The sequence below is a fragment of the Chiloscyllium plagiosum genome, chromosome 16 (assembly GCF_004010195.1).
Source record: "Chiloscyllium plagiosum isolate BGI_BamShark_2017 chromosome 16, ASM401019v2, whole genome shotgun sequence".
Lineage (NCBI taxonomy): Eukaryota > Metazoa > Chordata > Chondrichthyes > Orectolobiformes > Hemiscylliidae > Chiloscyllium > Chiloscyllium plagiosum.
In genome coordinates, this window is record NC_057725.1 from 20443084 (window position 1) to 20454655 (window position 11572).

The following is an 11572-nucleotide window of genomic DNA, read 5'->3' on the forward strand; positions in this document are numbered from 1 at the left end:
CCTGCCCCCCAACACCGTCCAATACCTTTCCAGCCTCCGACATAATCCCGTGCCGGCCTGTCCAACACCGCCCCCGAACCCTGTCCAATACAGCCCCCACCCACCCATCCCCGCTCCCTCTCCAGGGCAGCCGGACTGTACACCAATAACAAGACTGCTGCTGCTGCTGCCGCCTTTGTGGGGTAAGTCTCCAAATAGCGCGCACGCGCACACAAACGTTTTGACAGGTTCAACTTTTGCCCTGTACAGGACATTGTTGGTCAGATTATCGGGGGGGTTTAGGGTTCACTCCAGGGAAAGTGTGGGGAGAGAGAGAGAGCGGGAGGTCAGTCATTTGGAGACGGTGCCTGCTTAATCACTATAAACAAAAGGTGCAATCACTGTTGGAAACATGTCTTTGATGTAATGTTTCTACATATCGGGACCTCGAGATCTCTTTTGGATAATCCGATTTTCGGATAATTGGCATTCGGATAATCAAGGTTCCTCTGTAGTTGCAACACCCTCCCCTCTCTCTCCACCCCCATCACCTGCAACCCTTTTTTTAACCCCAGCAATAGCTGCAACATCCTCTCTCAACCCCACCATCCCCTCTTTCGCCCTCCCTGCGAGCTCAAGCAGCCTCTTAACACTAACACCATTCGTTGCCATGATATGGAGGTGCTGGTGTTGGACTGGGGTGGACAAAGTTAAAAATCGCACACCACCAGGTTATAATCCAAAAGACTTACTGATGAAGCAGTACTTCCAAATAAACTTGTAAACTATAACTTGGTGTTGTGATTCTTAACTTTGACCACCAGTTGCAACACCTTCTCCCGTCACCATCTCACTCCCCCAACTAGATGCTGTATTCTCTCTGTTCCCACCAACATCTGCAGCAGACTCTCCTGTTCGACCTTCCTTACTAGTTGTAGCACCCTCTTCCTGTACCACCACCCACACGTAGCAGCTTGTCATACGGAAACAGACACTTTGGTCCAATTTGTCCATGTCGACCAGATATCTCAATCTGCACAGTGGCTCAGTGGTTAGCACTGCTGCCCCACAGCCCCAGGGTTCCAGGTTCAATTCAAGCCTTGGGCAACTGTCTGTGTGGAGTTTGCACATTCTCCCTGTGTTTGCATGGGTTTCCTCCCACATTCCAAAAAGGGTTGTTTCCACGCTGTAGGGAATTTAATCTAGTCCCACCTGCCAGCACCCAGCCCATATGTCCATCCAGATGCCTTTTAAATGTTGTAATTGTTCCAGCCTCCACCACTTCCTCTGGCAGCTCCCTCTATACACGCACCACCCTCTGAATGAAAACGTTGCCCCTTAGGTCCCTTTTATATCTTTCCCCTCTCAACCTAAACCCACGCCCTCTAGTTCTGGACTCCCCGACCCCAGGGAAAAGACTTTGTCTATTTATCCTATCCATGTCCCTCATAATTTTGTAAACCTCTATAAGGTCACCCCTCAGCCTCCGACGCTCCAGGGAAAACAGCCCCAGCCTGTTCAGCCTCTCCCTGTAGCTCAGATCCTCCAACAGTGGCCTAACCAATGTCCTGTGCAGCCGCAACGTGACCTCCCAACTCCTGTACTCAATACTCTGACCAATAAAGGAAAGCATACCTCGTCTCCTCTTCCCTCCCCGCCCCCACCATCTTGTCTCTACCACTCCCCACGCCCACAACCCAGTCTCTACCACCCCCCAGGTCTCTCAGACCGGCTGCCCCGAGTCTGTTCCCCCTGGTCTCTCGGCCCGCTCCCGGTTCTCTCCAGTGACACCCTCCAGGTGCCGGCTCCGCGCGAAGGTCAAACGGCGGGGACACACATTCCCCTCTCTCCCTCTCCCCTCTCTCCCTCACTCACTCTCTCCCGCGGCCGGAGACCCCGCTGTCTCTCCCCTCTCCCCTGGCCCTCAGGCGCCGTCACTCACCCAGATTCCGGAAGGTTCTCTGCAATCCCGCTCGAGCCAGACCCACCAGCCTGGCCGCCATGGTAACGGAACCGGAACCTACCGGCTCCGCACTGTCGGTCCGCCCCCTAATCCCTTCCCTCCTCCCCCCATGTCGCGGTGTCCACCTTCATTCTTCCCCCTTCCCCTCTCGGACGTTGTGGCCGCAGCTCCTGGCAATCAAAGGTAAAACAAAACAAAAGAGAGATTTGGATGGGTTTGGAAAAGCGATTCCACTCGGTTAATAAATACAGAGGTAAATTCGAGGGAGTTTCTTGTTCCTGGGTCCCCGGTTATTGAGTTTCTCTCTCCCTGAGCCACAGGGGCCTGAATAAGGTACTTCCAACACCACACTCTCACCTCCAGCATCTGCAGTCCTCACTTTCGTCAAAGGAACTTTCCTGTTGAATACATTCACCCTTTTCAAGACAAGTTTATTAATTTAATAATTTCATTTTCTTGTTAAAAATACACTTTCCTGCTTAATAACTTCCATTTTCTGTTTAATAATGCACTTTTCTGCCTAATTTCCACTTTAATAGTTTCTCCCTTTGTTTAATATTTTTACTCATTTAATCATTTCTTTTTTCTGTTTAATTGTTCACTTTTCTTAATAAGTTAATCTTTCTATTAAATAAGCCGAACTTCTGTTTAATGATTTGCATTTCATTTAATATTTAACATTTCTGTTTATAATTGCATCCTTACTTTTTATAATCTTTTGTTTAATTTGTTCATAGGCCAGCATTTATTGCTCATCACTAATTTACTTGAAAATGCAGTGGTGAGTCACCTTTTTGAATCACTGCAGTCTATGTGTTCTAGGGATATCCATAGTGCTGTTAGGAAGAGAGTTCTAGGAATTTAACCCAGTAAAGGGAAGGAATTTAGTTCCAAGTTAGGATTGCATACAGCTTGGAAAGAGAAATTGCAAATGTTTTTGTCTTCCCAGGTGTGTGTGTGGGTTGGGGGTGTGTGCAGCAGAGGGTGCTGTTGAATGTATTTTCATGAGTTACTGCAGTGCATCTCGTAGATGGTACCTATTGCTGTCACTGTGAGGGTAGTGAGCATTAATGTGGTGGATAGGGTAGTCAGTCAGCTACTTTGCCTTGGATGGTGTTTCGTTTGTTGAGTGGAATTGCACCCATCCAGATAAATCAATATTATTCCATCACACTCGTGACTGTACTTAATTGAGTATGAACAGACATGTTGGAGTGAGGACAGGAGGTGCTCACTGCTGAACGCATCGCCTTTGACCTGTTCTTGTAGCCACAGTTTATATGGCTGGGCCAGTTCAGTTTTTGATCAATTTTAACTTCCAGAACGTTAATAATGCAGGTTACCATATTTCTGCTTAATGTCCCTTTTTATGCTAAATAATCCATCTTTCTGTTCAATCATTTCAGCTTTGGTGTTGCTAAAAAAAAACACTTGGCTAAGCTTTTCATCTTGCACTTGCCAGGATTGCAGTTAACAATTTAAAGCGAAATAATATTTTTAAACCGTATGGGAAAAGCATGCTGATTTACTGGCAAATAGACTCTGGTGGAGGCATTGAGAATGCACCTGTTAAATGATGACTGACAGTTAACTGCCAAGCTTTGTGTAGATTTAAAACAGGTAGGTGCGTGATTTGCTCTGAGTAATAAACCAGAGAATGTCTGTCTCCTATTTTGTTATGATCAAATAGGTGTGATGTGTGAACAATTTCTCGCTATCTGCAAAGAAAAGGACCCTATCTATTATTATATGCAGCTATCAGTATATGTAAACGCCCTTTGCTGTCAGCCTGGCTTACAATCTGTCAGTCATCTAATTGGTACATAGTTAAATAGTATTTCCTTGCGTTATTGCGTTATGTCTTGTTAAAAATAGAACTACATATTGCACTACAATTTTTGCCATAACTTTTCCTAAAGATACTGCCTCAAGAAATATTGATCATTGTTAAAAGGTATTTAATATCTCTCCTGGCATTAGATAGGGTTCCTACACAATCTATTAAAATCCGTTTCAGCGGTTCTTCAGAACCTTAAATCAGGTTCTGGGTTGGGGTTTGCCCACTGTCTGACATGTTGTGGTTAATATCTGATCAGCCATGATCTTATTGAATGGCAGAGCTGCTCAAAGGGCTGAATGGCTTATTCTTGTTCCTTGTTTGTTTGTTCGTATATTCAAGTAAGACATTGCTGCTTTATATTACTGGTGATACACAATATTCACGATTGTGTATTTTAATATGTAGATTAGCAAAACATATTACTGGCTTTATCTTTCTATTTTCATAATAAAATAGTGAAGTTTCATAATACAAAAGTACAAAAGAAAATTAATTTTTAAATAATTTAGTTTCTAAAACTATATTTTTTAATGAAATTATTCCCATAGGTCCTGCTTTATCCGTTGCAAAAATGGAGCCAACTAGTGATGCAGGAGGTGCAGCCATCGCAGGAACGACAGATGAAAGTTATTTTATGAGCTATACCTTCACAGATAGATTCCATTCTGTACGGGTTGCCCAGAGTATTATGGATCTGTGCCTTGAAGACCGGCTGTTTGCAGATGTTACCATCTCTGTAGAAGGCAAAGAATTCCAGCTCCATCGACTCGTGCTTTCTGCTCAGAGCTGCTTCTTCCGTTCCATGTTCACCTCTAACTTAAAAGAAGCTCATAATGATGTTATAGAACTCAAAGATGTGAATGCAAGTGTTTTCCAGCTTCTTGTGGACTATATTTACCGGGGCACTGTAAAACTGAGAGTGGAGGACCTCCAGGAGACATACGAGGTGGCAGATATGTATCAGTTAACATCACTTTTTGAAGAGTGCTCTCGGTTTCTGGCTCGGACTGTTGACATCAGGAATTGTTTACAGGTCATGTGGTTAGCGGATCAGCACAGTGACCAGAAACTGTACACAGCAGCAAAACAATGTGCAAAAACACATCTGTCACAGCTTCACAAGACAGAAGATTTTGTGAAACTACCTGTAAGATTGTTTACAGATATCATTAAAGGTATGTGTTTTCCTGTCTTCATTTTTCTATTGAGTCTTCTGAAGTTTTTCTTGCATCCAGAAGGCTGTAAAATATCTAATCAGAAGTTCAGGTGCTCTTCTCCCAAGTTTGCATGACTTCACTGTAACACTGCAGTGGGACGAAGACAGAAGTGTGAGCATGCAAACAAGGTGGTGAATTAAGTTGAAAGTGTTGGATGCTCGAAATTGTGCTTGTGGACTGAGTGGAGGTGTTCAGCTTAGTGGTCACTGTGTCTGCAGCATTCTGCTTTTCACTTGTAATTAACAGTCTTTCCAGGAGTTCCCTCTTTGGAAAGAATTGGACATGTTTTTGCTCTGCTCGAGAAAAATTATCATTTAAAAGGGAAGATTTAGGAGGTTGCAGTAGAATCTGATTGATTTGAGAATTACATTGAAGTCTGAACTGAAATCTAAATTGTAGTATACATATATATATATATTGGAATGGATGGATTGCCATCGAACGTTGTTGGGATTTTTTACACATAAAACACAACAGTGTGGTTGGCAATGTCACTGCTTCTGAACCAGAGGTTCCGAGTACGTATTCTATATCGTGACTTGATGGCCAATGAATGTCCACTTATAATATGGCCAAAAATCTTGATTATCAATTTCCCAACAAAAGCCAATGGCACGTGGTAAGAAGGTGTAAAATTCTTGTCAGCCATGTGATGAAAAGAATGATTAGATTAGATTCCCTACAGTGTGGAAACAGGCCCTTCCACCCAACCAGTCCACACCGACCCTTCGAAGAGTAACCCACCTAGAACCATTTCCTTCCAACTAATACACCTAACACTACGGGCAATTTAGCATGGCCAATTCACCTGGCCTGCACATCTTTGGACTGTGGGAGGAAACCGGAGCACCCGGAGGAAACCCACGCAGACACTGGGAGAATGTGCAAACCCTTTCACAGACAGTCTCCCAAGGCTGGAATCGAACCTGGGACCCTCGTGTTGTGAGGCAGCAGTGCTAACCACTGAGCCACCGTGCAGCTCCCATATTGGAGACTCTACCATATCTCCAGGCTAAAATATGTAGGGCGGCACAGTGGCTCAGTGATTAGCACTGTTGCCTCACAGTGCCAGGGACCCGTGTTCAATTCCCGCCTCTGGCAACTGACTGTGTGTAGCTTGCATGTTCTCTGGGCTCTAGTTTCCTCCCACAGTCCAAAGATGTGCAGGTTTGGTGAATTGGCTGTGCTAAATTGCCCATAGTGTTAGGTGCATTAGTCAGGGGTAAATGTAGGGGAATGGGTCTGGGTGGGTTGCTTTTCAGAGGGTCGGTGAAGACTTGTTGGGCCGAGGGCATGTTTCCACACGGTAGGGAATCTATCTATCTATCTATCTAAAATTGCAAGTTGCCAAACTAAGATAAGGTAGGGGTGAGCATTAATGCCACTGAGTTAATAATCCAGAATCCAAGGCTAGTGTTCTAAGGACATGAGTTCATATCCCGCCTTGGCAGATGATTAAATTTAAATTCAATAAAAATCCAGAATAAAATGCTGGCCTAATGACAACAATTGTTGTAAATATCCATCTCAGTTACTCATGTCCTTTAGGAATGGAAATCTGCCATTTTACTGGGTCTGGCCTTCATGTATAGCAATGTGGCTGACTCTTAACTGCCCTTTGAGCAATTAAGCATGACTAATAAATGCTGGCTTAGTCAGTGATGCCTACATCCCATAAATAGATTTTAAAAATTCATATTCTGAGTAAACTGTAACACACCACCATCAAACTAGGTTGGTAGCCAGCTCAAAAACAGTCCAGAAAGGATTGTATCAAAAAAATGTTTTTCTTTCTCGATCCTGTAGATGGTGTTCCCAGTTCCCAGAAACCTGCAAAAGCAATAGAAACATGGATAGATCACAATAAGGAAGAGCGAGCACAATATTCTGAGAACCTGACATCCAGTTTAAAGGTATGTTACCTCAAAACTACACCATGTAAGTACCTCCCTCCCCATTACAGATTGAAACTAATGTTACCTGTAAGTGTGAAACAGAAGAATTCCTGCAGAATAATGCTAATTGAAGAGTTTGGGGCTTTGCTTTTTACCTTTTCTGGAAATGTATTATTCCAAACTTTTCCAAATAGTGAGAAGGATTGATCAGATGATTTGGGTTATAAGGGACAAATGTTGGCTTTGTAGTTTTGCAGAGTTCTAAATAATGCAACATTCCTACAAGCTACTTTTGAGTTCTAGGACATCATGGCAGGAGTTTTCAGGGAAGCATCCTTAGCACAACCATCTGTAACCACTTTCATCAGTGACCTTCCCGCCATCATAAGGATGGAGACTGTCTGCTAACAATTTCAGTGGCATCCTCAGTAATGGAACTGTCCATGTTAGATTCCAGTAAGGGTCTGGATAATATTCAAGTTTGAGCAGCCAAGTGACAAGTTACATGGATGACAAGTAAATGTAGTTCATGACTAACTTGAACAAGAGTGCCCAATCATCTACCCTTGACTTTCAAGCAATATTGTAAGAAAACCTCCAAATTTCCCTGCATGCTATAGACCAGCTTGATTTGACATTTATTTGCTGTCCCTGTTGTTTCTGATTGGGTATCCTAGAATTCTCCATCTGGAACTATTTTAGGCGCTCCATCATCACAGTGGAATGGGCTAGAATTTAAACCTTGCCAATGTCAGCCATATCTTGAATACAAATTTTAAAAATCAATAGTTTAACATTTGCAAGCAAAGTCATTGAATACCATTTTCCCACTCTGCATATGTCTATTTTAATGAAGTTCGGAAAGAAAGTTAAGGATCATGATCTGAGTAACTTTAGACCACTGAAGCAGGACATAACATATTTACAGTAAAACCTAAACAGGAAGAGCCCTAATCATCTATTACAGTACACCTTCATTGTTTGGGGTATATTGTTTGGTGATACCAGTATAAGCTGCCAGTTTGGGAGTTTAGCTGATATTCTTCTAAAAGTTACAGTGTAATCAGAATCCACTGTAATTTGAAACTTGACAACAATGATTTAATGAGAGGCTACTTTTCTTTTGCATTACTGCAATAACCACCAAACGTATTGGTCTGATAGATCTAAGCTTAACATCTAATCTTCTGTTATTTTTCTGGCAAGACCAAACACGATAATCTTGCCACAGTTTGAAAATACAAAGAAATTTACCCTATATTCATCCTTTCTAGAGTTAAATTTAATTTTGTAGTACATTTTAATTATTAGCCAAAACTGGTCTTATCAAAAATTGTAGATAATTCACATAGATTTTCGAACAACACATCATAATTTAAAGTCGATTATACAGTTGTCTTGCTGTAAGGGTTACACAATGCAACATAATTCAGCTGGATCAGGTCCTTCAGCCCACCAAATTACTGGTTTGCCAGTATGTATTCTCCACAGAAACTGACCAAAAGAATACCTTTTTTGATTTACACTGAACTCATAATAAAAGTACTTTTTGAGATAACAAGGAAATGGTTCAATAAGTCAGTGTCATCCTGTTTCCCCCCCCCCCCTCAGTTGAAGCAAAACACTCAAAGTCACAGTATAGTTTTAGCTCCTCCATTTTGTTAACTGACGTTACATACTGAATGTTTCCAGTATTGTTAAATAGCTCTACATAATGATTGCTTTTCCGCCTTGCCTTCAGCAACCCATTGTTAACCGTAAGTGCTTATCTGATCTGAGTTATGCTTAGCTGAACCTCTTGTTTCACAAAACTTCGAACTTAACTCTTTCCCTGCCTGCTGACACCCTATACAAATCCTCAATAGTAAGCACTAATTCATCCTATCAAAAGAAAAGGCTCAGTGATTAGCACTGCTGCCTCACAGCGCCAGGGACCTGGGTTCAATTCCCACCTCGGGCGACTGTCTTTGTGGAGTTTACGCATTCTCCCTGTGTCTGTGTGGATTTCCTCCAGGTGCTCCAGTTTCCTCCCACAACCCAAAGATGTGCAGGTCAGCTGAATTGGCCATGCTAAATTGTCCATAGTGTTAGGTACATTAGTCAGGGGTACATATAGGGTAGGGGAATGGATGGGTTAATGGGTTAATCTTCAGAGGGTTGGTGTGTACTTGTTGGGCCAAAGGTCTTGTTTCCATACTGTAGGGAATCTAAACTTATCAAAGATAATCTTTTAGAATCCTCCCATTAATTAAATATGTGTGCAGCTTGTATTAATTTAAGATTATTATCTAAAGATTAAACACTGCCATTGTTGTTTATCAGGTTTGGAATTTTTTATTTCATACAGGAAATTGGCGAAATTGTTCATATTTATCTGATCGGAAAAGAAGACACTCGGACTCACTCACTGGCAGTTTCTTTACATTGTGATGATGATGCCATCAGTGTCAGTGGACAAAATAGATTGCGTCAGCAAATTACAGCTGCGTGCAAGCATGGCAGTGACTTGTATGTTGTGGGTGGCCCCATTCCACGCCGAATGTGGAAGTGTAATATGGAGACAATGGACTGGGAACAGTGTGCATCACTGCCAAGAGATCGCCTTCAGCACACACTGGTATCTGTGCCAAGTGAGGATGCCATTTACTCACTCGGTGGAAAAACTCTACAGGATACACTATCCAGTGCTGTCATTTATTATGTGGTCTGTGATAATGTGTGGGTTGAAACCAATCAGTTGGACACTGCAGTATCTTGCGCTGCCGGTGTTAACCTGAATGGAACTATTTATCTTCTAGGTGGAGAAGAGAATGACTTGGATTTCTTCACCAAACCATCACGTCTAATCCAATGTTTTGACACACATTCCAGAACGTGCCAATTAAAATCATACCTTCTCCCCTTTGCAGGCCGTATGCATGCTGCTATTCACAAGGACCTGATTTTTATTGTAGCTGAGGGGGATTCTTTGGTTTGTTACAATCCTCTGCTCGACAGCTTCACCAGACTGCGTTTCCCAGAGGTATGGAGTCGTGTACCTTCCCTCTGGAAGATTGCTAGTTGTAATGGGTGTATCTATGTTTTCAGAGATAAGTGTAAAAAGGGTGATGCCAATACATTAAAATTGAACCCAGCCACATCTGTGGTGTCAGTAATTAGTGGAATTGAGATACTGATGACGAATTGGCAATTTGTTTTGGCATGATTGCAAGTCAAAACTGCAATTCACCCTTGCAGGACTGTTTTGCATTGTGAAGGTTTGTCAAGGTTCGGTGTTACAATTTAATTCAGTATCAATCCATGATTGGACATTGGTTTTTTTCCCCATAGCTGACAGTGATCAGATATTTGTTGCATTTAACTGCAGCTTTTAGCTCTTTAGTACATTGGCCACAACACTTTTTTTTGTTTCGAAGTACTGCAGTTGAGAACAAAATTTGATTTTTAACATGTATTGCCTCACAAACTTTATTGGTCCCATTTGAAATTAAAACAATAGTGTAAAGGTAAAAGAGAAGCTTCATAATTCTACATAAATGTTATGTCCAAAAATATTTTCAGTAAAGCAAACAGGCAACATTATTTTCAACATTAATCTTAAAATTATGCTATCAGTTACTTTTATAAAATAAATAATGTAGTTCTGCAATAGGTGCTTTAACAAATGTATATTGATGTTTTAAATCTGATCAGGGAAGGTTTTCTCTATGTCCTTACATATGTGAAATAAACTTGCTCTTTGTAAATAGGCTTGCTGTTTTATTGTATATGGTATACAGAGGAATAGTTGACAATATTCTGTTAAAGTACAGTTCATTCTGCTGTAGCGCACGTTTCAATAATGTGAATTTGCTGTAACACAATTGAGGAGTTGGGCACACTGTTTCTAAAGTGTCAATTTTTAAAGTGTGTATTGGTTATAACGCGATTCTGGCCCCATTATTTAAATGGTGCTGCTATGATGCGATTTTCTTAACACTGGGTTGCACAAGATAGAACTACCATGTTATAGCAGAACCAATTGCATGTCGCACTGTAGAGGAGTGGAGTGCTGTATGAGTACATTATAGCACTAAATAATCATCTCTGCTCTGCGTCTGGAAGACCCACACTCCCAGGTCTTGAATTCAACAGGCAACGTAATCCCCAACCTTCAACTGAAAATTCAGAATGTTGGGGTCTACCCAGCAGAAGAACAGTTGCCCTGATTGGCTAGAGGCAAGATATTCAGTACTTGGGGAACTGGAGGAAGGATGCAGCAATGAACTGAAATGGGAGTGTTTGGGATCTTAGCAAGGCAATGTTGTCAGTCCCTAGCTAAGACTAGGAGAGGTCAATATGGGTAGACAGCTAGGGGAGATGGTAAAATCTTGGGTCCTCTGATTGACTCAAAAGCCTGATAAGGAGGGACCAAGTAGGAAATTTTGCCTAGGTGCTTGGCATAGGCCTTTCAAACAAATGAAGCCTTCAAATGGATATAATTGTTTACTTGAGGGTTTCAATTAGTCCACTGGCAAGCTGGTCAGATTTTCCACCTGATCAAATGTGCTCTCCACCCCTACCTTCAAACCAGCCTTTGGGCGATGCTAAATCCAAACCATAATTTCCATTTAATAAGGACTCCTCAAAAAAGAAAAAAAAATCTGAGGACTGCATCACAGTTGACCTGGTGAGCAGA

General features: G+C 42.0%; 2 protein-coding genes across 4 annotated transcripts in view; one reads left to right on the forward strand and one right to left on the reverse strand.

Moving 5' to 3' along the window:
- Positions 1 to 2002, reverse strand: part of ndufs3 (NADH:ubiquinone oxidoreductase core subunit S3) — a 21416-nt gene extending 19414 nt beyond the window's left edge. The window contains exon 1 of the mRNA XM_043705500.1: positions 1922 to 2002. Coding sequence (XP_043561435.1) covers positions 1922 to 1982 — 61 coding nt within the window. The 5' untranslated portion in view covers positions 1983 to 2002. The remainder of the gene's footprint in view (positions 1 to 1921) is intronic.
- Positions 1981 to 10640, forward strand: kbtbd4 (kelch repeat and BTB (POZ) domain containing 4). Of its 3 annotated transcripts, none has more exons than XM_043705497.1 (4): positions 1981 to 2125; positions 4331 to 4957; positions 6806 to 6912; positions 9242 to 10640. In XM_043705497.1, exons 1-4 carry the CDS (start codon positions 1981 to 1983, stop codon positions 10097 to 10099), a joined length of 1737 nt encoding a protein of 578 aa, XP_043561432.1. In that variant the 3' UTR covers positions 10100 to 10640. The 3 variants fall into 3 exon arrangements, with proteins under 3 accessions (XP_043561432.1, XP_043561434.1, XP_043561433.1); XM_043705499.1 differs by lacking the exon at positions 1981 to 2125 and adding an exon at positions 2692 to 2723; XM_043705498.1 differs by lacking the exon at positions 1981 to 2125 and adding an exon at positions 3364 to 3562.
- The last annotated feature ends 932 nt before the right edge of the window (positions 10641 to 11572 follow it).